The sequence below is a fragment of the Columba livia genome, chromosome 3 (assembly GCF_036013475.1).
Source record: "Columba livia isolate bColLiv1 breed racing homer chromosome 3, bColLiv1.pat.W.v2, whole genome shotgun sequence".
NCBI lineage: Eukaryota > Metazoa > Chordata > Aves > Columbiformes > Columbidae > Columba > Columba livia.
In genome coordinates this window covers 76,600,250-76,627,003 of record NC_088604.1, presented here as the reverse complement: position 1 = coordinate 76,627,003, position 26,754 = coordinate 76,600,250, and the positions used below count along the sequence as shown (strand labels likewise).

The 26,754-nt window shown below is 39.4% G+C and overlaps 1 protein-coding gene across 1 annotated transcript in view; it reads left to right on the top strand.

Moving 5' to 3' along the window:
* The window catches only part of GALNT2 (polypeptide N-acetylgalactosaminyltransferase 2), a 94,849-nt gene extending 75,179 nt beyond the window's left edge, over positions 1 to 19,670 (top strand). The window contains exons 9-16 of the mRNA XM_065057735.1: positions 1,410 to 1,497; positions 2,270 to 2,373; positions 5,400 to 5,526; positions 9,685 to 9,777; positions 9,973 to 10,056; positions 11,840 to 11,966; positions 15,403 to 15,522; positions 16,805 to 19,670. Coding sequence (XP_064913807.1) covers positions 1,410 to 1,497; positions 2,270 to 2,373; positions 5,400 to 5,526; positions 9,685 to 9,777; positions 9,973 to 10,056; positions 11,840 to 11,966; positions 15,403 to 15,522; positions 16,805 to 16,960 — 899 coding nt within the window. The 3' untranslated portion in view covers positions 16,961 to 19,670. The remainder of the gene's footprint in view (positions 1 to 1,409; positions 1,498 to 2,269; positions 2,374 to 5,399; positions 5,527 to 9,684; positions 9,778 to 9,972; positions 10,057 to 11,839; positions 11,967 to 15,402; positions 15,523 to 16,804) is intronic.
* Positions 19,671 to 26,754: the final 7,084 nt, after the last annotated feature.

Sequence of the window (26,754 nt, the reverse complement as noted above, 5' to 3'; positions counted from 1 at the left end):
TGAAATGCGACTTTTTAACTGCATGGAAATAGTGGAGCTCATTTTACTTTTCATGCTGGAGGCTTTATGGTACTATCGATTGTAGTCATTTTACGGTTTTGCTACTTGGAGTTTTGGAGTAGTTAGACAGTCTTTCATTTTTACAGTGCAACACTTCATGAAATACTTAACTGTGGAGAGACAGAGTTGACATGCATGCTGTAAAGACTGTTCAGGGTAATTTCTGTATTGTGCGTGATAAATGTCTTGTGAGATAAAATGAAAACTGTTTAGTTTTCAACTCTCCACATCAATCATTAGTATGCACGTTTACGAATACAGACAGTTTGTAGGACTGTACTTGTTGTCTGGCTACCTTCACTTTTCCCCCACTTCCCCACAAGGTAATTGCTTTATCTTTATGCTGGAGAAAGAAAACTATTGACATCTGTGCACCAGAAATCTGGAAATCATTCATTACATGACCTCATAGGATATAAATGTCTGGCAGCAGGCAGTCTGTATGAGGCTGGTTTGCTAGGTGTACTGGAAGAGGGAGACGGACCTTGTGTAGCTTTTTAATAGATGTTCATGCTCCTGGGCATAACCCATCTTAAAAGGGGTTATGAAAGTGTTTCCTATAGGAAGTTTGTCTTACACCAGCTGTGCATCGTTGCCTAAAGGTGGTGATTCAAATGCTTGTTGGATAGAATATTGCTGTAGGTGACCTATTGGTCATTATTCTAGTGGCTGCTATGTGCTGCTGTGCTTAACTCACTGAAGGACCAGACCAGCTGTTGCTGCGTGTACACACACATAGGTACTTACATAAAGGAAGTAAGATTTTGGCTCTGTAGCGCTTGTCTCAGATTTAAATAAAGGTGCACTTAGAAGTGTGTAGTGGGAAAGCAGGAAGATAAATGAATGTTAATAAGTGGGAGCTACATAACCTGTTGTGACCTTCACCATAGAGAGCTCCTGCTGATAAAGGAATACTAACTGCTGCATAAAGCCTGTGTAAACATATGTCATCAAGTTGAAATGCAATTGTACAGTAAAAGACTTTTGGGAGCATTTGTAATGGTTGGAAGATCATCATATGGTGTTCTATTTGATGAAATGAGACATTGGATTAATATGAGGCTTTTGCTTTGTCACTTGCTGATTGGGTTTCTTACTATGTGTAGTAGATGGCAGCAAGAGAGATCAAAGCTATTTTGTATTAGATATTACTTTTTATTGTCCTGTCAACTTATTTGCCATTTATCTGGACTCCTACTTGTTTGTTTTCTACACAGAAGTTTGTACACATTTAAAATTTTTCATTTAAATTACAGTTCCCGGTGTTTTCAGTGAACATTATGTTACTACAAGTTGAATGATGACCAGAGTCTTTTTAACGTCCTTCTCTAATCTTTTTCTTCTTGAAGGCTTTGATTGGAACCTGGTGTTCAAGTGGGATTACATGACACCAGAGCAAAGAAGAGCACGGCAAGGAAATCCAGTTGCTCCCATAAAGTATGTCTGTATACCACCGCTTCTCCCTCTATTAGATTGTAGTTTGCAACTAAACAAAGCTAGCAATCATATTCTCTGACTCTGAAAGGGATCTTTACTCTATCTTTCATTAATATTGAAACTTCATTATTGTGTAGCATTATGAGACTCTCAGAAATAAGTTGTATTTTAAGAAATACTTTAAAGCATGCTGGTAGATTATTTACCCTTTAAATGAACCACAATCTGCTTTTTGTTAAGTTGGTACCTTTTGAGGGCTAAAACTACAGCATCAGTTTTAATGTTTTTATTACTGGTACAAATTGTGACCCTTTACATAAAGAGCATGTGAGCCAAATGGGGCTTTGGAAGCTACCTCAGAAGGTGGTTGTAGTGTTACCCCGTTTCCCTGAAAATAAGATAGGGTCTTATATTAGTTTTCGCTCCAAAGATGTTACTTTTTACGTGTATAGCTGCCTGGACACTATTTAAATTGACTTTTTTTGTGAACTGTAACTAGAGCTTCTTTTTGGAGTAGGGTTTATATTTCAAGCATCCTCAAAAATCCTGAGAAATCATGCTAGGGCTTATTTTCAGGGTAGGTCTTATTTTTGGGGAAACAGGGTATATGTGCCATAGAAAGTGTGTGCACACAACATTTAAAGTGATAGATGCAAAATTAGTTGCATTTGGAAGTATTGCATTTTTTTCAGAGAGATATTAACCTTGAGATGCAAATAATAACCTCACAGTTTATGGTTCTGGAAGTATTTAATTTTTCTTGTCTGTTTAGGACACCCATGATAGCTGGTGGATTATTTGTGATGGACAAATCCTATTTTGAAGAACTAGGGAAGTATGACATGATGATGGATGTTTGGGGTGGAGAAAACTTAGGTATGTATATTATTTACTTTTGGATCAGTCTTGAAAGAATGCAGGTTTCATCATTACACAAAATCAGGAAGACCATGATTCTGTGACATAAAGAGGGTTAAAACTAGAGTTGAAACTTCACATGCATTATTAACAAAATCCAGATGATTTATTTCAATGAAAGAATTAAAGCAAGGTAGGATTTATGTGCTAAATATGGGAGAATAAAAGTATTTGTTCATTAAATAGTGAACTTTTTCATAATGGAAGTTGGGTGATAAAAAAATACAGGATGTAGACAGGAAATTGTTTCAAACATGCTATTTTGTTTGAAAGTCACATCCTCATCTAAAGTTATCGGTTAAAATAAAATAATGTTTAAATGCTGCCAATTTAAGGTATGTTTTAAGATGTTGCTGAAATTTAATCTTGAAAAGTGGAACACAGGAGTTCGAGTTTAATGTTCTTACATGCGTCTTAAGAAATCAATTAATACTTAGCTGACTGAAGAATAATCTGCTTCTTAACATTAATAATACAATACTGCAATACTGCCTGGCATCTAAACTTAGTGATTTTTTAAATTTTAAACCCTTATTTAGCACTATGAGATAATTATGGTTGAGAAGGCTTTTTTTTTTTCTAGTTCCTTATTTTCAGATGTTTGAGTGGGATTTAGAGAAGGAGGAGGAGCAACTGAGAGAACTTGTGCTTTAGCCATTTCTTCTTTGACCTGGTGGTTAGTTCTGGCTTCAGTAGGTTTGTCTCTTTGCATTATAGTATTGTACAAAGTTTTTTCTCCAGTATACTTGTATTAGAACAAAAAAAATATTTGGGAAAAGCAGAACTGTGACTTCTCAAGACTTCCATTCTGTCACTTAGTATTTTGGGGTAGAGATGCATCTCAGACATTCTAAGTAGTGTGTTTTAGGTCCAGTTCTTGAACTTGTAAAAACCCCTGAGTATTTCAAGTCACTGAAATATGCACATGCATTGAGCATATGCTTGCCCCGCAAGGCAAAGTTTGCTCTATGAAGCACACTAAGTATGGAGACATGGTAACCAAATCATAGAATCACAGAATAATTTGGGTTGGAAGGGACTTTCAAAGGTCATCTAGTCCAACACCCTATGATGAGCAGAGAGATTTTCATGTAGATCAGGTTGCTCAGAGCCCTGTCCAGCCTGGCCTTGAATGTCTCCAGGGATGGGGCATCTACTGCCTCTCTGGGCAACCTGGGCCAGTATTTACCACCCTCACTGTAAAAACAATTCTTCCTTGTGTCTAACCTGAATCTCCCTCTTCTAGTTTAAAACCATTACCCCTTGTCCTGTCGTAACATGCCCTTCTAAAAACTCTGTCCCCGTCCTTCTAATAGGCCCCTTTTAAGTACTGAAAAGCCACAATAAGGTCTCCCCAGAGCCTTCTCTTCTCCAAACTAAACCACCCCAACTCTCCCAGCCTGTCCTCACACGAGAGATGTTCCATCCCTCTGATCATCTTGGTGGCCTCTGGACCCTCTCTAACAGGTCTGTGTCTTTCCTGGACGCAGGACTCCAGGTCTCACCAGAGCAGAGCAGAGGGGCAGAATCACCTCCCTTGATTTCTGGCCACGCTGCTTTTGATACAGCCCAGGATACAATTGGCCTTCTGGGCTGTGAGTGCACATTGCTGGGTTGTGTCCAATCTTTCATCCACTAGAACCCCCAAGTCCTTATCTGCGAGGCTGCTCTCCTCCCTTCATCCCCTAACCTGTATTGATAAACATGTTTAACACTCCCGTAAGGAACTTAAAGGCTGGAAGAGACATCCTTACAGTCCGGTGTCTGACCTTTCTATGCAACACATGAAGAAACCTCTTATGTATTTGAACAATTACTTTCTTTGTTTTTGTTTTCTCACTATTTTGGCTGTATATTGCTAAACTGTATTAATATTACAAGTTTTCTCTTTTTTTAGCGTCCTAGAGAGTATTTGGTTACTACAGCAATACTTGCATTTACTCTGAAAACCTCTTTTGCCACTAGAGCACTTAAAATATCTGATTAGCTGCAAGCATGTACTTGAGTGACTTTTTTTTTTCTGAAAATTTAGCAACTGCTTTTATACTTTGACAGTTGAGGCCTTGATAGCAGGAAAGGACATAAACAACAGCTCCTCACTCAAGGTCTGAAGACAGCATGTGAAAAACTGTTTGTTTCTCCTGCTGCATTCTTTTCCCCTTTTTCCATGGGAAGGAGGAGATGAAGAGTTTTCCTGTTCAGGGAGCAGAGAAAAGGCATCCCAAAGTCACTCAGTACAGCAAACAGCTAATGATGTGTTCATACCTACCAGACTAACTGAAGATGAGTAAAAATCACATGGCATATGATTTAATTGGCAATAAATGACACATGCACAAAATAACAGAAATCTGTGATGTGCAGTTTAAAATTCAACATACATAGTTGTTGGGTCTCTTTATTCTCTAGCTTATCTCTGAATCAGTGGCTTGATGTTATGTTCAAATAACCTGCTAGATGGACTTGCAGAATAATTCTATATGTTATATTTATGCTTTATACAACTTAGCATTTTTCCTTCAAGCATATACAGAGCAGCTGTTATATGTTAGTATGGTCTCAACTTCACAAATTTCAAGACAGGCCTGCCGTATTTTACCTAAATTAACTAAGAGACAGTCTTACCATGGTGCATTTTCATATTGTTGCTAAATTTGACTGTAACACATGCTTGTTTTGCAAAACGCGGATCAAGGTTTGTTCACTCTTGTCTTGAATTTGTAAACTCAAGTTCTCAGGATCTTTACAATACTTTCTGATAAGCATAGGAGGATTGGAGTACGCTGGAGGACTGGGTGGACCATTACAAGGTTTGGGTCTAATTTAAAAACCTGTAATGTTCTGATATGCCTTTGTTTCTCCTAGAATTTCTCAGAAAGCTATCTTATTAATCGTAGCAATAATCATTAGAAGTCTTCCCTGTAAATTGTATACTACAAAATTACAGTATTTTTTGATGGTGGTTTTTCATGTTTTTATTTCAGAGATCTCATTCAGAGTTTGGCAATGTGGTGGGAGCCTAGAAATTATCCCTTGCAGCAGAGTGGGACACGTATTCCGCAAACAGCATCCTTACACATTTCCCGGTGGGAGTGGTACCGTGTTTGCAAGGTAACTGTTAAGCCTTCTGCTAAATAGCAGTGGTTTGGATTTCTTCAAATGATCAGCAGGTGGCAGTAATTTCATTTTAAGGATCTTTTATTTAGAAATATTTGCAATGTTATCTAGCATGAAAAAATATTAATTACAAGGAAATTAATTACTTGGAGGCAACTACACAGATTGAGGGAAGAACCTGAGAGTTTAAAAAGCGAAACTTCTAGTAGACACAGCCCAAGAATCTGGAAAGGAAGGAAATATTTAACTTGGCGTTCTATCAATTCTGAAAACTTTATGTTTATTTTGTTGTAAAGAAGGCTTTATTTTCAGAACTATCTCATAAATCCTTATTTTATAGAAAGTTTCATAATTCACTAAGAGCCAGAATATGCTAAGATACAAATATACTTTGCTTGCTTTTTGTTAATATATGATCAGTATGTGATATGCAAATAATTATGTGGAGTGATTCTGGCACTTGTGCCAGTCTGGCAAGTTCATTCTATATCATATTTGCCTTTCCTGTGCTATGTTTAAAATGCCTTTTCTATAGACCTAAGAAACTGTGGTATTAAGAGCTTAGATAAACATGCCTGTTGATAAAATGTACAGCAGTAGCTGAAATACTGAGCTATTTCCTCAGTTTCTCCTCTATAGAATGAAAATAGCAATTCTGATTTTGTAGTGGATTTTAAGTGATATGGGTGAAAGGTAATTGCATAAATATATGGTGGGTGTTTTGACCAAGGCTCTATCAGTTGTAGCTTAAGAATCACTGTAGGTTTTGGTTTAAAGAATTGGACTTGATCCTCAGGGCTGAAGAAGTAAAAGTCTCAGCTAAAGGTTCTGTGAGCTAAGAGCTGCAAATAAAATTGTTTGTCCTTGAAGGAATATGAAGCCCAGACTCTGTTTGACATAAAGCAGTGCAGAGAGCGCAGATGTACTTGAATTCATGTTCTAAGCTGCTGATATATTTGGACTTGTGTTTTACCTTAGACTGAGGAACCTCCTTAGGATGTAATTCTTCTTTTCCACATTGGTTATGCCACCAAGGTGACTCCAAAGAATTTAATAGTTTGATAAAATAAAGTCATTGTGCTGCCTTCCAGTAGTTACAGTAGGGATTTTTGTGGCCCCTTGTTCTTTGGGATCTATATTTGATGCTACAGTGAAAAATGAATAATAGTACTTATGGGAAAACAAAAGCTACCAATGAAATATCCTGTCTTAATACATCATATCTTTATTCTAGTGTTTATAGTTTGCATCAGACGGATAGAAAGATCTACCAGTTAAACTGTATTAATTATGTAGGCTTAGGACACAACTAGTTTAGTTTCATGGTAGGTTTTAAAATGACAATGTCATAGCAAGGAGCATGGTTAATAAAACTAAATTGTGTAGTTTTCCCACTCCTCTGCTACTTTTCCGTCATTGGGCTGTTACCAATATGCTGCTTTTCTTATGTAAATAGGTGCTTAAACATAATTCAACTGGAAAGTAGGAAGGAAAGGAAAAAGGTGTGGCTGTATGTGTGCAAGGATACACCAGACTTCAGAAGTGCATCATCTTAGCAAGGGCTTAGGATTCTGTGTTTGTACTGGAATTATAGGTTTTGAATTTTGTTGTGAAGTCAAATCATCATTGTGATTTGATCATTTACATGTCCTGACAATTAATAGGACAGGTTTTTAAAAGTCACACTGTCTTTTCCGGTCATTTGTGTTCAAAATAAGTTTGAAAAGAGATCCAATGTGTACTTGAGTGGTGGGGATAGCTGAAGCCTGCGAACTACTGATGTCTTGGGTACTTAGATCCCTTTTTAGATTTACCTTTCTCTGCAAGTGGTTAATGACCCGTGTCCTTAGCTGTCCAGATATCTCAAATTCTGAAATGCCATTAACATTCTATGTTTCATTGAAATTATTTTTGAATTGACCTAGAAAAGTTGCATATCGCTTGAAAGCAGGCTTGACAAGTTGCCATATGTTTGAAGTTCCCTCCTCAGTCAGCTTTCTTGGGTGTCAAACCAATATAACAGAATGCCTTAATATCCATTTGAGCAACGACAGAATGAGAAACGTGAGGTAATGGGATACCTTGCAATACAGGTATTATCAGATATATGTAGGACCACGGTGCCAAGAAATGTGGTGCCTGGGATCTGTGCTGGTCTTGCAGTTGGGACTTGTTTAGCTTATAGCATCATCTCTCCCGTGACTGTGTGCAGTTTGTTCTGGAGTGCTCTGGGTAAGCACCCTGGTTTCAGCTGACTAGGCAGTATGCACTGCCTTTTGGCAGCCAAACAAATTGGTGGCTCTGGATGAGAGACTTGGAGTCCTGTTTCAGGAGAGGGTAGACCACATCCTGGCTATGTGACGTGGGCAGAGACAGCTTGTGTCTGACAGGATTTGTTAGACCAGTGCACATGGCCTTAATATACCACTTCAGACAAACTGATAAACCTTGCAGACCTTCATCTGCTTCATGCTAAGCTGCCCCTGATCGCTCACTGATGGGTTTCATTAGCTGTAACTCAGCATTAAGTGCTGGGTGTACCATGTTCCTCAGTTCCCTGCCTTCTTGAGGGTTTTATTAGTTTAGGAGTTTCTCAGCATCTATATAGTTTCCATACTCCTGTCACATTCATCCTGACCTGTTCTTCCCCAAGGATGGGGAAGCATGATGCAGGAATGGATTCTGGCCTTGAAAGTGCCTTTGGAGTCATTAAACTTGGGCAAACTGAACATCTCCTCTCCAGCCACCAAAACCTGTTTGGCCTGTGGGCAGCCAAGCTGGTTGCTGAGCAAACGGGGGCAGGTGCTGGGTGGCTGCCTGACACTCACACGGGCCTGAGGGGCTGCAGGCGAAGATAAACTCAGACAGCTTTCTGATCTGGATTGATTGGGATGTTGCTTACAGATAATTTAAAGGAATCTTTGCAAGGAAAAATCAGTCCTCAAGCAAAAAAAATTAATGAGCTCTGCCTCGTGTTGTATTTTTTTTTTCCCCACATCCTTCCTTCTCAGTGACCTGTGAAAAGAACTCACTTTATCTTGACTATTTTTTGTCTTTTGAATAGGCAAATCCGGTTAAGTTATTGGCTTGACTTAGTTTGCTCCACTTGCTTTAGATGAGTTTACTGCCAAATGTAAAATAAGCTTCAGAGCATGGCAGTTGCAAGTGAAATAAAACTTAATTTTCTAAGCCTAAAATTACAATAGAAGTAAATGAGTTTTACATAGAAGCCAGGGGATAGAAAAAGGCTTTACCCTCTTGCAGTCCAGAAGGAGACTTAAAGACATCTCTAACTAAAATTCCTGTATTTATGTAATTGGTATGTTTGATTAGAAGTAAAGAATTTGGGTTAGTGTTTTTCACATTTGTTGCAATAATTAATCTCTCGGATTTTAAAGCATTAAAAATGTTTTCTGATTACTGGTTCTCCTCTGTTACCTCAGCTGTAGCAGACTTACTTGGTTCGTAGCCTTAAATGTCATGACAGCTTATGTCTTTTTGGAACTTTTAGTGCCCTGTTGGTAGGGATGTGAAAGACTGAAAATACAACTTACCTATGTTAGCATATCTGTTTTCAGAAAGGTAGAAGACATTCTTAAATATTGCCAATTGTTGAGACTTTTATGTTTCCAATTAGCTTGCTTATCCAGGTTGAATACTCACTGAATTTGGCTTCTTTCAACTGACTCATTAAAAAAAAAAAGACAACAAAAAGCCGTGAAAACCCAACCAACTAAACAAAATAAAGCAAAAAAACAACCAGCCAAACAGAAACAAACACAAAGGACAACAACAAACCAACCAACAACAACAAAAAACAACGAACAAGCAAACAAACCCCACAGTAATACCGAATAATTTCCATTAAGTTTGCAGAAAGAGCTCCAAGATGTGTATTAAATTCTGGATGAAAACCTGAAGCAGTGATGAGTGTGGAAAAAGACATAACTGAAATCAATGCATTTAGAATGAAGTTTATGTTACTCTAATGCTTTTCTATTGCTTGGGTCTTTAGCAGGGAATCTTCTGCCTGGCTTGAGGCAGCTGATTGTGTAGTACTAGGAAGGATTACAATCATCCCAAGGGTAAATGACATGGTTTAATTGCAGCTAGTTAAAATATAACCTATGTATTTCATATGATTGTCTCTAGAAATACACGCAGGGCGGCAGAAGTCTGGATGGATGAGTATAAAAATTTCTATTACGCAGCAGTGCCTTCAGCCAGGAATGTACCGTATGGCAAGTAAGTTGCAAGTGCTTCTTTGCCCTATTCATTTATTCTTCATGAGACAGCACCTCCCAGGGTGATAGTAGTGCTAGCTCTCGTGTTATGTCTTGGAGATATAGTTCTACTGTTCTTGATTTTTCTGTGTATTCTTTAACATGTATGAAGACAGCAGTCTGACTTTAAAAACTACTCCTTTTTTTTCTCCTCTAGTATTCAGAGCCGAATGGAACTCAGAAAGAGACTTAGCTGCAAACCCTTCAAGTGGTATCTTGAAAATGTTTATCCTGAATTACGGTGAGTTTTAGCTGTGTCAGAGATAGTGTGGAGTTCTCTTTTTTGCCCTCCCCAGAAATAATTGGGTTTTTTCTCCTTTCTTGGATGTAAATGATATTTTTAAATTTAGTTGTGAAAGCAATGCCTCACGTGTGCTTATTTGCTTTTGGTTTTTGTTAGCTCTGTTCCTAAAGAGCCATTTTTCCCTAGTAAGCTGTTTTTTCTACTTACTGCAACTGCAGCAGCAGAAATTTTAGAAAAGAGGGTCCAAAGGACCCAACTCATCTGAGCCTGAAGTTAGTCTCCTACACAAGCTGTTTGCTCAGAAGTGCACTGCTCTGTATCCTGTTGTCATCCCTTCAAAGCTTTTTGTCTTCATCTGAGCACACGCCTGGTCGAGTGAAGGGCCTGAATCTCGGTACAGTCCAAGTACCAGGAGGCAGCAGACCAGAGGCTCTTGTGTTTGGTAGACAGGAGTAGATGCCAAAGACTCTTAAGATGCGGAGTTTTCTGCTCTGTCTCTTGTTCCCTGTCACTACATAGTCATTAACGTTTGGGGGGGTATGAGAAGAAGGAAATGAGGGGTAACATTGCTAACAGTTTCTGTAACATGAATGCATTGTAGCTAATGAAAAATCCTCAAAGAGAAACACTTTTTGAAAGGATAAAAAATGTTTTTTTCTGATAACCTGTTAGTAAGTGTGTTTGTCAGATCTGAGTCTATAAGCTAGTTTATCTGCTGTCAACCTGATATTGGTAGCGTGATGGAAAGATATGGTGTGGCTTATAAGAATATATATCTTTTTTTTTTTCCTTGGGGGCACTTGATGTCAGTAGAATCAGGTAACTGCTAGTGGCATACAGGCTGGAATGCAAAAGCACCAGCCATTATAGCCATAGTGAAACATGTACGGAAATACATGTACTAAAGAGTCTCATAAACCATGATGATGCTGAGGAAGTTATTCTTTATTTTCTCTTAAAAGTGTCAGAGGATATTTATTTTTGCTTAATTTGTCAGAAAAAATATGTCTTGCAGGCTCTCCTGGAAAATGTACTGCCATAAGCATTACTTCAATGTAATGTCATCTTACTCTGTATTCTCTCATGTGCTCATTCTCCTGGGTTGAATTATTATACTCACATTATAGTGAGAAGTTTTAAAAGGAAGTAATGTGTACTTTACTGTTTGGCATGAACTCATAGACTGTACCTCACAACTGTACTTTGTTGAATGGCTTTGCCTAGCTGTTTCTATACTGTATCAGTGTACTTTATGTGCAACCATTAGAAAATAGGTATCAGCAGAACACTGAGATATAGATAGATATATATATATTTTTTTAAAAAATTCCTAACCCTTTTACTAACACCTCAGTAAAAACAGTCTGGGAAAAATGTATAATGTCATATTTCTGCCACAAACTAGCTTGACTGACAAAGATGGCTTGATGGCCTTAACTGATAGCATTAAGCTTGAGTGACCTTAAATTATGATGTTAAGTCATCTTTAATTTGCTTTTTGTGCTGAGTTTGTATGTTCATCTTCATTCTCTGGTACAAGTATATTTCTATTCTGTCCTAAGCTTGCAAATTTACTCATGTTTGATCAGTTCATGATCAGATAATTGTCTTCTCTCTTCAGAAGATGATTGAGATTTCCAGATAGTAGTCATCACTCATCTTAAATCTGTCATTTTAAAAATACTCTGAGTAAAGACAAGGAGATAAGAAAGAAAAGGGGAAGAAAAAAAAAAAAGAATAAAGAAACTTAATTAAGCAGATATTTCTGGTTTTATTTTAGGGTACCTGATCATCAAGATATAGCTTTTGGGGCTTTGCAGCAGGGTACCAATTGCCTTGACACTTTGGGCCATTTTGCAGATGGTGTTGTTGGAGTTTATGAATGTCATAATGCTGGTGGAAACCAGGTCTGTATGCCATTTTTTTTTTCCACAGTATGTGATTTAAAAAAAAAAAAAAAAATAACATAAATTAAGAAGTGAAACTTTTTAACTCGAGCAGGTATTGTGTACTGGTGATAAGAAGATGAACACAAATCAGCAGGTCTGTTATTATAACAGATTAGCTAAATAACTTCTCCCTCAAACATAATTTTGCATTTTCAGGATTGGAATCTGACCCAAGAGATTAATTCAGTGTGCATCAGATTATCCCCTTCCTTTGTGTCTTTTAATATTTGCTTTTATACTAGAAGCCCGTAGCTTTCTTCCCATGAGTCTTTTTTCAGTGAGTTAGTGTGTCTGATTTTTTTTGGAGGGGTTATTTTCACCTGAGAAAAGGGTTGTATAAAGCATGTGCTATAAGGTCAGCAAAACAGAAGAATGCTTTCCTGTGATGCCTTATTAGTAATTTCCAGTTTGCAGTAGTAGAGTATAAAAAGAAAAATCTATCTTAAATCCCTGTTTGGCTCTTCTAGAAAACAGAGGTGCTTAAATGTCGTCATTTATTCATTCACAACAAAGGGAGTGTTTCAACAAATCCTGTATAATCCTATTCTTAAATGAGTTAAATCTGCAAATGAGAGCATAAATTATTTCAAAGCATCTATTTATGCAGTTGTGACGTAGTTATCATTCACAAAATATAGGCATAGGTGCTCATTGTTTTGTGTGCTGCTTTGTCACTAAATTATTTCCAGAATCAACCTGACTATAAATCAAATGTAAGATTTGACAGATGGTGTGAACTGTGGGGTTGTCATATGCAGGGACGGAAGTTGGACTTGATGATCCTTCCAACTCAGGACATTCTATGATTAATGCTTCAAGTACCTCTGTTAAAATAGAGGGCTGGCCAATTACTGTTGAATGAGTATCAGAATTTTGCTCGATCTGCTTAAAATTAAAAGGGGAAAACCCTAAAATTGTACAAAGTCTAAAATTAAGAAGTTACTGTCTGAAAGATGAATCATGTTGATTTGAATGCATTGACATGATATATGTGATATATGCCTCTCTTCCCTATCATTAAAGAGAAGGTATCTGGGGAGGCTTTTTCTATTACCTTTATGAAACTACGCTCCTTTTCCGAACACCATGAGCAGAATTTGTATTGAGTTGGAGGGAATGACCAACATGGGAGAAGAGGGATAGGAAACAAACCAGAGTCTTTATATCTTTACTATCTGTTTTTCACCTGTTCTTTTCAAGGGGGCTGGGGGAAGTTGGGGTTAAGAGTACTCAGATGTAGGCTGTGGAGACGATTTCCCATAATTTGAAGAGCGTACCCTGGGTTATGTTCAGCACACCTTAAATCCCATTTTGACTTAAATTTCACCTTTATGTTTTTGCCCCCTGCCTCCCCTCACAAGCTTGTAGAATTCAGTGATTGAAAAGATAGATGTGCACCTATAACAGGCTGAAGAAATTGTGATGTATTTGACAATTATGTACAAATATGTAAGGTTCTGATAAGGAGCTAAAGGTAAAGCCAAAGGCACGTAGGTATAAGGGGAAGGTTTCAAGTTAGTGGTGTTCTACTAACTTTATATTTCTGATTTATGACACAGGTTTTTTCATATGTCCTGATTTTAAATTGTTACATAGTTATCCTATTTCCAACTTGTGCCATGAGCACATACACTGCTTGCATTTTTTCTTCTGGTATAGTAGAACTTGCTTGTCTCCATTATAGCTGTCAGGGTTCCTCATCACTGGAGGCACATTGTGTTTCATACCATGCAGATCCCTCATGTAGATGATTTCTGCTGTGTCTGGGGCTGTCGCAGCCTTTTGATGGAAGGGTAAAAATGTATAAAGCAATATTTTAAAGGCTCTAACTTGCCCTGACTTCAGGGTTCTCAAACACAAGTTTTACCACTTCCCTGGTGGTATTTTCAACTGTCTCTGTTCAGTATAAATCTTATAAGGGGGTCATCTGTTTCAGGGGCATTTGTGATTCCTGATCAGCTCTGAAAATAACTTACCTAATTCCTTACGTTATTAAAAGTAACTATTAATGATTCTTGTTGACATCTTATGAATTGGACAGAATGGAGAAGGCAAGTAATTTTGATCTGACATTAACATAGTGATAGTTGAAAGGAAAATTTTTCATCTTAAGGGTTTGGGAGGCTAATAAAGGGATACGGAGTTGTCCTGCCTCTGCTTTGTTTTGCACAGATGTCGTTATTCATCTAATAGCTTGCTACCTGTATAACAGTGATTAAGTACATGGGTTAGAAGTGCTGATTGTTTCATGTGGATTTGTTCTCAAAGGAATTTAATAATTGTTAAGTTTGCTGAGTTTAAAAGAGGTTATTCAAGACAAAAGTTTGGTTATTATGGTATCAGAAAATAATTTTTAAAAATGGGGAGGGTGTTATTAGCCATTTAATTTCTTTCTGAAACACTGCTTGCAAAATAACATTTAAGTGTGGTCGGGCTTTGGCCTGTGTATCTAGGGTTTTGTATTATACAGCTCTTAGTCCTCTTTAGTTGCTGGAGAAAAGCTAATCATGCCATTTTAAGTCATGACAAGCATGATTTGGATGATTAGTGTGACTTTAGTTGATAGATTAGCTTCCTTCCTAAAGGATAATTAGACAAATGAAGAGCAATCTGGATTCTGGAGACCAGACTCTGGGGAGAAAGGCACAGAGAGAATCTGAACATCAGCACAAGATCAGGCCCCACACAGGACACTGAGATCAAACAAGCTGAGCAGCAGAACATACAGAATGGGGTTTTCTTTGCTCCCCAATTAAAAATTGCATATTTAAAGGAAATTCTGTTGTATGTCATGCCCTGGATAGGAAGTAATGCGCTCTCGCTGCCCCTGAGTTTGGCCTTCTTGTGTATTACTTTCTGGTGGTCTCTATCATATTAAGAACTACTGTTGCCTTGCTGTGGTACATGTGCTTTGGTTAGTGTGTGGATAGGGTGGCCAGTGATGATGCAGACCAAGCTTTTAGGGTTTTTATATATCTATATATTTAAATTTTATGTATAAATATATATTTTACATATATATATAAATCTTTCCTACATAGAAGATATGGGGGGGAGGGTGTAACACACACATACCGAGGTAAAAATACAACTGGACAAATACTTTAAACCTGAGGACGTGTGAGTACATGCTGTGCTTGTGTAAAGCCGGCAGAGGGAGCAAACAGCCAGCCCAGCCCTGAGCACCCTTGGGCATACTGAAGCAATTAGAATTGCTCTGTTTGAAAACGACCTTTTTTCTCTCCTGCTCTAAGGGAAGCAATGAACTGTTCTAATGCTCGTACATGCTATTTACAGGATTTTAACCTGTGCTTTATATGCAGAGATAGCATGTGTACCTTCTGCATATGTTAGTATACACAATTTTGTACACTTTTTTTCTTCATTTTTCTAGGAATGGGCCTTAACAAAGGACAAGTCAGTGAAACATATGGATTTGTGCCTTACTGTTGTGGACAGAGCACCTGGTTCACTAATAAAACTTCAGGGCTGTAGGGAAAACGACAGCAGACAGGTCAGTATGTCGTGAGTGCACATGAATGCAAAACAAGGACTGGAAATGGGAGTGCAGGAACCTGCACTGGTAATCTCATCTTTTGTCTGTTCTGCTCTTCATTCTGTCTCGCTGTTGTTTGTGTGTGTGAAATTAGGCTGTGTGACATCCAGGCAGAGCAGCAGGAATGAGCTTGTGTACCGAGCTTTTCACAGACCAGCAGCAATCTTTTATGAACATGGAGAGTTTTTACCACAACAGTGGCCTTATGTAAAGGTTTTGTCCAACAGCATTGATGTGTAACAGTCTTCAACTGCTATGTCTGTCTTCTGAAATAGAATATATGTTCCACAGTGTATTTGTGAAAGGTCTTATTCGGTGAAGTTTGAAGATTATGCAGACTGTGTCTCAGAAGAGTGTGGTTTGGCTTTCCTATTTTCCGCTGTGACCTGTTCATAACAGCACAGGACTCCTTCAGTTCATTTTTATTAATGCAGCATTGCAACTTCATCTATTTCCTATGCCTGAGGAAAATCACATTTGCAGAGTCATACCCTCTTTTTGATCTAGTCGTATAACAATTCATTTCTTTCTGCTAAGTCATCAGTTCTGATTGGCTGCCAGCTTCCTTGCTTTTCTACCTTGGTTTTTGCGGACAGAAAGCTAAAATGCTGTTCCTTGATAAAGGAAGAATATTCTTGCCACTTTTCAGAAAAGGCAACTAAGGAAGCAAGTTTTTCTTGATAAGGTTTAAAAGCACAGTATGTTGGAAATAAAACAGAAAAACCTTTTTTTAACGTACTGTATTTGGGATTTAGCCTATGCTTGGCATCACCTTAAGCTTCTGACAGCACAGATCGACTGCCTGTCTTCTGTGTAGTTGAAAGGTGTCTGACAGATTTCTGGATTTCTGTAAAGTTGTCTTTAGTAATTGTGCTACTTGACTCTCTACATTTGGAATTGTAGTGTTATGTGGACAGGTTTTGTGTTTGTTTTTTTTTTTTTCTTCAGACCAAAGGTTTCACACAGGTAATGTGGTGTGACAGCATATTTGAGAAGTGCTGAAGTAGAAGAAAATGATTTGTTGCCTTCTGTATTTATTGCAGAGTGTTAGTTGAATGAACTGTTGTTTTGGCAAGGCTTGCCATAACCTCAAGGATCGCCTAAACTGCATACTGTTACTGCAGTTTTCACAGCTTTCCCAAGCACGAGCCAGGGAAGCTTATGGAGGCTTCAAAGGACAGGACGCAGAACTCACCCTTTCCCTGCTTTTCCAGCTCAATAACTGTATTTTCTCTTGCAGAAATGGGAACAAATTGAAAGCAATTCTAAACTGAGGCACGTTGGCAGCAACCTCTGTCTAGACAGCCGAAACGCCAAGAATGGTGGTCTCACCGTTGAGATCTGCAGTCCTTCCTTGTCACAGCAGTGGAAATTCACACTTAATCTGCAGCAGTAGAAGGACTTACAAGCAAAACGCTGTCTCAATTCATAGACGTTGGGCAAAGTTTTGATTGAATTACTGATGTATTTCTTAAAACTTTCCACGGAACTTATATACCTCAGTATTCCACCTTTATCTGAAAGTAGGAGAGTGCTGAAGCAGACACCAAGGATCCAGGGGGCTTGGAGCACTGCAAAGGTGTCACTGAACATGACCGCAGCACAATTCCTTCTTGGTGTGAAGACTTCAACAATTCCTTTCTGTCTTCAGTTACGTACTTGCACAGCAGATAATTAACTCTAGGAACAACTGATGTATGATAAAAAAAGGATCTGAAGAAACACCTGTGGGGAACAGTGTGGGAGGGAGGGTGGGAAAAATTACTAGGAGGTGGTCATTTGAAAAATCCATTTGCATAGAAGTCATGGTTTGTCATCTCCAGAAACACAAGTGTCATTTTGAAAGATTTTTCTTTTCTTCTCCTGTGTGTACTTGGTAATTTGAATATGAACTTTTCTATGATGGACTATAAATATAAATATATAAAAGTATATATATTGTCAGCTCCCAACAATTTGTATGAGTTTTCATCACCCTATAATTATCAACGAAGTGATCAACATATGTATAACCAGAAATTGGAGGTGAGTGAAGCTTTATGAAGGTGCAGATTTTGTGCTGCTGAGTGTGATGTCCATGCTAACACTGGATGCTTTTGCTTTGCAAACTGGATCTACTTCTTACTACTTTACCCTCACTGGAGATCATGAAGCTCAGGAGGAGAAAGAAAATAGCAGAAAAAGGCAATGCGTCTGCACAGGTGATTGCTCGGATTGTTTATTCCAACTTGGAAATTCATTACATGTGCTCTGGATAACGTTAAACTTGTACTTTATATTTGTGTTGATCATTTCTGTAGTAATTTGTCTTGAAAATACTTCCTCCTTTTGTTACAAAATTATAGAAACAATGCAGACCTTTCATGCAGTCGTGTGGGTTCAGCACAGCTTTATTCTGGGCCCTAATGAAAAGAAGTTGTCTTAAACTCCCCTTTTGAGTTGTAGAAGTAAGACAAAATAGTAATGTCACTGTTGACAGTACAAGATCTGAGTTTTGACTTGCAAGGATGAGCAGCTATGTAATATCTCTGAATTGCACTTGCTTAATTTATAGACCTACTACTGGGGAATTGTGTTTTGTTTCTGTAAATGGAGCTTTTGAATGGTTTCAGGCTTGGCTCTGGGAATCAGCCTGGATACCAGCAGACCCTATGTGTTTTTAATCTGAGAACCAGTGCATTTTGCAGCTTCAGTCCAGCTGAAGTCATTTTTTTATTTAAATAAGAGTGTCGAAGTTAACCCCAACTTTGACCTGTTCTTTCTTATGTTTGCATAGACTATATACTTTTCTTTATTAAAAGCAAATGCTTCAGTGAGCTTTTATAATGAAAAGGTAAATAAGTACTAAAAAGCGAGATAGCATGGACAAAAATTAGTGCAGACATGCAGTGCCAGGATGTGGTTTTGGTAGGATGATGGATCTCGGAAAAACGTAACGGTTGATCCTAAGGAGATGAGAAACATCTGCTGTACTGCAGTATACTGGTACAGTTCCCCTCTTTCCTTGTTCCTGGAAGTAGAGTAGTTCCTGATTTTTCAGTTTCCGTTGGCTGCATCTAGGTGTTAGGTGTACAAGTGGTACTTTTCTGGGCAAGATGGCTTGAACCGTGCCAGTTAATATGCCTGTGAATACCTTGTGTGTCTGAAGCCAACTTGCAAGTACCCGTGTACTTTTTGGATGGGGGCATTAAGTCCAGTTTCTCCTATCCATCATGTGACTTTTAAAATGAATAATTAACACTTTTTTCTTCTTCACAATCCATTTTCTCCACAACTTGCCTGTTTTAGAGGCCATACAGTGGATAAGTTATTTTTCAGCTTTTATTCTCCCCCTATCTATAGACTTCTAACCTAGCTCAGACCTTGAAGAACGTGATTCATAAACATAGCAGTAGATTTCTTCATATTCTTGAAAAATGAACACTGAAGTAAGGGCTCAGCAGCAAGTCAGTTGTTTGAGGTTTTGAGAAACAGAAATTAAAAGAAAAATCTCAACCAGTCAGCTTCTAACTGTGGAGGTATTTGCAACTTTGATAGTAAGGGTAGTACTAAGTGAAATCAGCAGTTGCAACTCTGAATATTGACCTGCCTTTTATCTCTGAATCAGAATTGCTAGTAAAAAATCCATATTTCTCCTCTTATGTCTTTAATGTCAACTGCCATCATATAACATAGGAATAGTTTCACTAATTCCCCATGGATACTGTGCATAGGGGGTTGAATATAAGAGCTGTATGTTGCTTTTCTTTGAAAGAACAGACAAGAAGTGGTATCCTTTTGTTATGTTTACATGACAGTGTGCCAAAGTTACTTACTGTGATCTTAGGGGTTTTTAATGTTCAAGAAATTCACCCATTTGAAAGATAAAGTAAGAGCCCTTGAAGCAAGTTGTGATGGAGTCTCCTGAGAACTTTTCTTACCATCTTCAGAGCAAGAATGGTGATACTGTTTGTTTTTGCAGATTTTCAAAACATAGTTTGGAAACTGTTTTTTCAGTTGGTTTGAAAAGTCTGCTGTACAGAGCTTGTACTTTGTTCATTTTATAGATGGAAACCATCCTTGAAAAATTGTTTAACTTAAATAAAGAAGAATGCTTTATAGATAAAGGTGTGGTGCTTAATATAATGGATAAAAACCAAGAAGTCTGCCTGGAGCTTGTAGATTGAAGTAGTTTTCAAATGCTTCAGTTGACTTGGTTGTTTCATAAAGTTCCCGTTCTAAAAGTGTGTTTATGTGGGTGTGTATTTGCATTTATGAAAAGAGAATTTGTATTTGAATTAGTATGGTAACTTTGAGGAAACTGTTATTTTGGAAGCTGCTTTACCTTGAGGAGTGACTTGACACTGACAATATACTGCCAAGGCAGCCTCCTTCCTGCCCCATCAGGCCTGATCTTCTTGAGGCTTCCACTGTCCCTCTGCTGCCAGAGACCACCGTGCCGAGCAGGGCAGGGGCTCCTGCAGCCTGGAAGGACTCAAAGATGATGGGGGTGCCTGTCCTCATCTGCTCATGTTGTATCTCTGCATTGTGCAGGGTAGTAATTCAGATGCCTGAGGTGCACTTGAAGCTACATCTTAAATACTCCATATTTAAAACAAAAAAAGACTCTTTAACAAGAAGAAAGGTGTCTGGGGAGTCAAACACTTCACGGGTCTAGTTTAGAGAGCTTGCAAATGAACTTGCACTGGCACAGCTGGGGAAGGAGCAAATCCTCCCCCGTGGGTGATGAGCAGCTGTGAAACTGCGATCTGTCCGTGGGGCTGCAGTTGGGGCATGGGCCTCGATGGCAGCATCACCTGCCACAGGAGATGGTACGATGCTCTCCAGGAGGGTGAAGGGGAAGTAAGTAAAAACAATCAATCTGCTGTCTGATGTTTTGTCCAGCTTCAGAGTTGCCTCAAGTCAGTTCTTGGGGCACATCCTCCTTTCCCACTCTCTGTGGCACACGGGACAAGGATCCTTGCTCCTGGTCTACGAAACTGAGCTTTACACTTAGCCCAAGGGACATGACCAGCTGACGTAACCTGCAGAAGCATTTATAGGAAATATTAAAACATTTCTGTATTGACAGGAACATTTTTACCTATCAGGCTATAGGAAAAGAGCATTCTTGGGTACAAACTTACTCCGCCTGTGTGCCAGAAGTCAGTGACTAGTTGGCATGTTTCAAAAAGTCTAAGTTAAATCAAGCAAATAGATCTTTATGGCTGGCAAAAATGAAATACCATGTCAAACTGCAGTGAACAAAAGAAAAAACCTTCCATTTGCAGATTGCATCTGAGAACTGAAGTGAGGATTCTCCATCTGAAATGCCCTTTGACAGCTATGGGCTGACAGGTAGTGCTCACAGATAATTAAAACAGGCTTCTGGCAGTAGAAGCTTTTAATCTAATTAAATGTTAAATGTAGAAGTCTGTCTTCTATGTCTCTGCCTAGAGTCTTCTGCATTGTCAGTGGGTACTCTTCTCAGTAAGCTTCTTAGTATAAGTATTTGGACTGAATGAACCATCCAGCAGATTTTGCATTACTTCTCACCAAAACTCCATTGTTTCCTTTACCTTATATCCAAATACATATGAAAAATTCTCCCATTCAGTGTAGTTTCTTTGCTGGAATTTCAGGTCATGCTTTGTAGCTGGTTTCTATGCACAGGTTTACTCTGCTTGCCTATCACTGTGCATAAAAATCAGATATATTTATACCGCCTTTGTAAGGCAATGTTTCATTTTTCCTCTGTGGACTAAGTGAAACACAATTTTAAGTCCAAATTTTTTCAAGAAGATGCCTGCATGAGATTGAAAGGCTGAAATCTGCTTGAGGTAAGGACTGTTGTCTTAAGATAGGTCCTATAGACCATTGTCTAGTTCCTGCCCAAATGCTACTGCCATAACCTTAGGTATTTTAAAATGTTATATTTTTGTATACAAATGCCAATGTCTGCTTTGACTTACTTGGATGTCTATTAAATGCAGAAAATCTACAAAATTTATGTAGTCCTCATCCAGCCTAAAATACGATGAATAATTTCATAGCAAGAACTTGTTAGAGAAGACTCCAGCAAGAGGCTTGTTCCTGTAGAGAATGATTCCAAATTAATAGAAACCACTGAAAAAAATAGTCTGGCATAATAAACCATGATTACAGAATGAGCACAAATGTCAGGGTAGCATCTTTTGTCAGACAGCACATTTTATTTACAGCTTAACATCCACTAGCTATTTTAAGATATGCTAGTAATCAAGCTTAAAAATTGGCAATAAAGTCAGTCCACAGATGTTCTCTCTGTACAGCCCTCCAAAGGTTGTCTGAATGGGTGCAAAATACCCTTCTGATTTGATTTGATTTCTTGCAGCACAGCAGCATGTTGTTGCTCTGTATGCAGGAAGAGGGACCCATTCGATATAAAGTCGCTAGTTCTACCCAGCAGATGTTTTCAATCCAAGGTTTTTTGGGGTTTGGTGGTGGTGGTGGTTGTTGTTGTTGTTGGGGGGTGGAGGTGTTGTTGTTGGATTTCTTTTTTGTTATTTTGTGTGTGTGGTTTAGTTTTTCTTGTTTGTTTGTGTTGTTTTATGTGGGGGTTTTTAAATTAAAAGGATCTGGAAGTAGCAAACAGCTGTTTTTTCTGCCACACCTGTATTAGTTAAACCTCACCTTTGGCAAATCTGGGCATTGTGGCAAAAGAGGTTTAGAAAATGACTACCAGGTGTCTGTCGTGCTCTGGTAGTGTGGTGAACACCACTTCTGAAAAACTTTTCTGCCACCCACCTTCCTGTCCAGCGAGTTGTTTTTGAAGCGGATTTCTGGGTGGCAGCTCCGTGCTTGCTGAGCCAGCCCATGTGTGGCGGCTGGGAAGAGAGGGGGACGTGGACCCTGCCTTTTCTCCCTTGTGCTGGCATTGGGGCCTGTTCCATTAGACAAGTCCATAAAGCATCAGGACAATATTAAGTTTTTTTCTATCTGTCTTGGAGAGCTCAGTTGGCTTTTTGAAGGGTTTAGAATGCTGGAGCTGGCACAGAGAGGGTGGCAGAGATTCACAACCAAAAGCAGGTGAGGGGGATGATGTTGGACTTCCCCCGTCCAGCACCAGTGAAACAGAACAGCAGTTTTCCTATCCTGTGGAGCAGCAGGACCCAGCACCTGCTTACGGTATTGTCCCTCCCTGCTCATCTCTGTGAGACTTGGGGCACGGTTTTGTCACTGTCCTGTGCTGGTCTGTGAGCAAGCAGCAGCTGGAAGGAGCATTGGGAGCGCCTGGTGGTGAGGCAGTGAGCCGGAGTGGGAGCTGAGGAAGGCTGGAGAAAAGAGTTACTTTCAGTAGATGAAAACTGGTTGAGCTTGGCGTAACTAGGCCATAAAATAAAGCCTCTTGTTTTCATGAGAGCGCCTGAGCTATGTTCTATTTTGCTTTCCAGTTGAGATGCCTTTAATAATAATAATAACTATTACTGCTTATACCAAAAGAGCTTTATTGCTGGTACCTGAGTCTTAACCCCGTGGTGCCTGTAGAGGCGAGAGAGGAGGGAGTTAGTTTTTAAATTGCATTAAACTCTCCGTTTCAACATCAAGCTAATGTTTGATAGGGACATCCCTACTTGGAAGGGACATAACGCTTTGGTTTAGACAATGTCAAGAAAGAAAATACTCCATTATGTATGCAGTTTGTGTTTTGTGTGGTATGGCCCAAATCATACTGATGTTAGGCTCTGCCAGCTGGCTTCAGAATTGTATGAAGGCATCAGTTTTGCTTTTCCTATTGAATGAGTTATTTGGGAGAGGGTGGTGTCTTTAGGTCACTGGTGAGGTCTGGGCTTCCCTCATAGTAGGAACTACAAAAGATGATGAAACTGTTACTGGTATCTTGATGCCTATGTAAAAAAGATTTTTTAAAAAATAGTAAAGTAGAAGAGAAAGACATGTGAAGTGACAGGGTGTGGAGAAGGAGATGCAGCTTAGAATGTATTTCAAAGTTAATAAATTTCTAGTTTAAGGTAAAATGAGATCTGGCTGTCCTGTGCTCTACAGCATAAGCTGTAACATCTTTACCAGTGATACCTGTGCTAGCTCCTAAGTTTCTATCTGGATGTGACCTCCAACAAAGAGCGTTGAGCTTGCATGTAAAAGACTGGGTACAATTTGTGCAAGTGTTTAGGACAGTCAGTTTTAAAAAATAAAATGTAGGCAGTTAAATATCATGGAATTTGAGGAATTTGAGGAATTTGAGACTTAGGACATCTTACTCTTCAGCTGATCTACTATTAATAATTCTCTTCTTGTCAGCTGTTCCAAATCAGTTTGTTTTAATGAGTAATTGGTTCCAGACTGAACGTCCAGCTTCAACCCCTCAGCCATTTTCTCTGCTAATTAAATTTTGTTCCTCAAAACATTCTTCTTTGTATCAGAGCTTCTGGTGTTTTATTCTGTTGTCTCTCAACCTTTTTCCCCTTACAGACTGAGTCTCTTAAAATAGCTGAGAACCAAGTTTTCCAGACCATTCATGGCTGTTCCCTAAGCTGTCCTCAAGGCAGACGGAGGGATGGTGAAGAATGAGGGCCCTCCTCTCAACTCCACTAAAAATAGGATGAGGCCCTTATGGCTGTTATAATAGTTAGGTAGGATTCCCACTGATGGTTACCACTCATGTTGTACTTCGGGCTTGGTAGATGCCCCATCTCTGGAGACATCCCAGGCCAGGCTGAATGGGGCTCTGAGCAACCTGATCTAGTTGAAGATGTTCCTGCTCATTGCAGGGGTGTTGGACTAAATGACCTCTGAATGTCCTTTCCAACCCAAACGATTCTATGATTCTACGGCAGAGACAGACAGCTGGTCTAAAGACATGGCTTTGAGTCAGTGTTCCTGAGGGGTGGTACATCTTCCTTGACTTAGAGCAAATCCAGCATAGTGAGGTAAATCAATGTTGGGCCAGCAGGTGATAATACAGGGGGAAGGTTTGGGATGAAAACAGCAAAACATGTCCGGATGTCCCCAAGCAACGCTTGCAGGCTACTGATCTGAACTGATACTCTCGAGGATCTGTCAGTTTGTGTAGGGGACATCCCCAAAATTGTTCATCCACCTGGGACCTCTGACCTGTTGTGGTTCCCATTTTTCATAACAGGATTATGTGCTGGAATAGATCAAAGTATTTGCACACAGTATGCTGGTAAATCTTAAGAGGTGTGGGTAAAATGGAATAAAGGAGGCAGACGTAGCTCAACTGCAAGTCAAGTGGCATAGAGTGGGTGTCACGGGTCACTTTATTTCCCTGTTAAAAGTCCTTTATCAGCAAGGAGCAGGAATTCTCCTGTTCCATCTCATTTGAGCTAGAAAGGCCTGGTGACTGTACAACAAGAGGTCAGATCATGAACAGTAAGGAGAATACAGACAGGGAGTTAAAACTTGGTTGTTCTTTACAAACAGTGAATGAGAAGGCAAAAAAAAGGATGTTTTCTGATACCAAGTTGATAACATAAGTACTTCACACTGTTGCAAATTACTTCACAGATGTGAAAAGCCTTTCAGTGAAAAAAAGGGTGGTAAAACATGCACACACATAAAACATGCACCACGAGATCTTTAAGTCAGACTGATGGGAGCTTGGTGGGGCAGGTGGAGGAAAGATTACTTGGTGTTGATCTTGTTCCTTGGATCTCTCCTTAGGCATTTGCTGTTTTCATAGTCTGGATGCTGGGTCAGCACATCCTTTGGTCCATGTTGGCTGACAGTTTCCAGCTGAACCGCTCTGTGCAGCTCAAACCTGAGGCTGGACAAACACAGGGATGCACAGAGTGTCTTGGGGAAGAGCAGGTGGGTAAGCAACAGAGCATTGCCAGGAATGGGCCAGGCAGCAGCGCCAGCTGAGAACACCCAGCAGTAATTACCGAGCAGCTGATATTTAATACGTTTGGTGGAGAATTCCATCTCCAGTTCTCATTTCAAATTACCTTTCTTTGCTACAGCTTACTGACCAAGCGGTCTCCTTAACCCCTTGCAGAAAATACAAAAGAGTTTCTGATTCATTTCAATACTACATTGGCAAACAGTTCTTAAATTTCAGACTTTCACCTAGAAAGATTAAACATAAAAAAATGGGCCTAGGAAAGGTCAGGAAATTAATTTTCTTTTTTATTGTGAATAGCAGAAATCTAGTGCCTTCAGGGATTAAATTCCATATGCCTACAGATATAAACCAGTAAGAATCAGCATTCTCAATAGCCTCTTAGGTAGAAGACAGCATCTTTGACATTCTGATGTCTCTTTGCACAGTCCCTAAGGACAGAATTTGAGAGCTCGCACAGACTTCCGAAGAAAACAAGTTTTTATGGACCCCTGAAAACATGCCATGGAATTTTCCATTACCCTGGATGTGGTAATATTTGTGCTGCATCTGAATTTAGACCTTTATTAGCAGTGCTTGGAGAAAGGCTTATGTGAGTTTCTGAATGTCCTCACCTGGCAAGAGGGCCCTGATTCAAGATGAGACACGCTGGGCTCCATCACTGGAGAAATGATGACAAAAAGGGAAAGCAGCGTTTGCAGCCTGGGGACTCCTGCACTGTAGGGTTGGTGGGAACCAGCCCCACTGTTTTTTGTCAGTGCCAGTACTATACCATTGTTATCCATTTAATGTGGATAAAAATGATTTCTGGCAATGAAGCTGAAGGTATGCCCAGCCTGTGTGGAGCTGAACTGAGCCTGCTGGGAAACAGCAATGCCCTTGAAGCAAGGACCATCGATCAGCTTTCTGAAAAGATGAAAAGAGAAGAGGAGAGAGGAGAGAAGCATTCACTTTAATGTTGAGAGGAAAAGGCGTATCTTATTTTGACCTGGTTAAACGAAAGGTCATTTCATGGGGGCATAAAGGGTGGGTCCAAATCCATGTGAGTTGAACACGACCTTTTAGCCTCCTTGCTCCACTCTGGTTTTGCCTGACTATTGGCGCTGGAGGTGACGTTCACATCGGCCTCGCTCCCTGAGTCTGCGAAGGCTGGAGCAAGAGTAGCCACAGATGTGTTTTAAGCATTTTGTCGATCTGTGGTTGCAATGTGTGAATTGCTCAGTGAGCGAGCTGACACGTTCTGTTTTGCCAGGGCCTGAATTTCAGGGCAGGGGCGGTTTCCACTCTTGCCTCTTTCAGGAAAGATTGGCGGACTGTAGGTACAGAAAAGGCTGCCTGAGCATAAGGTATCC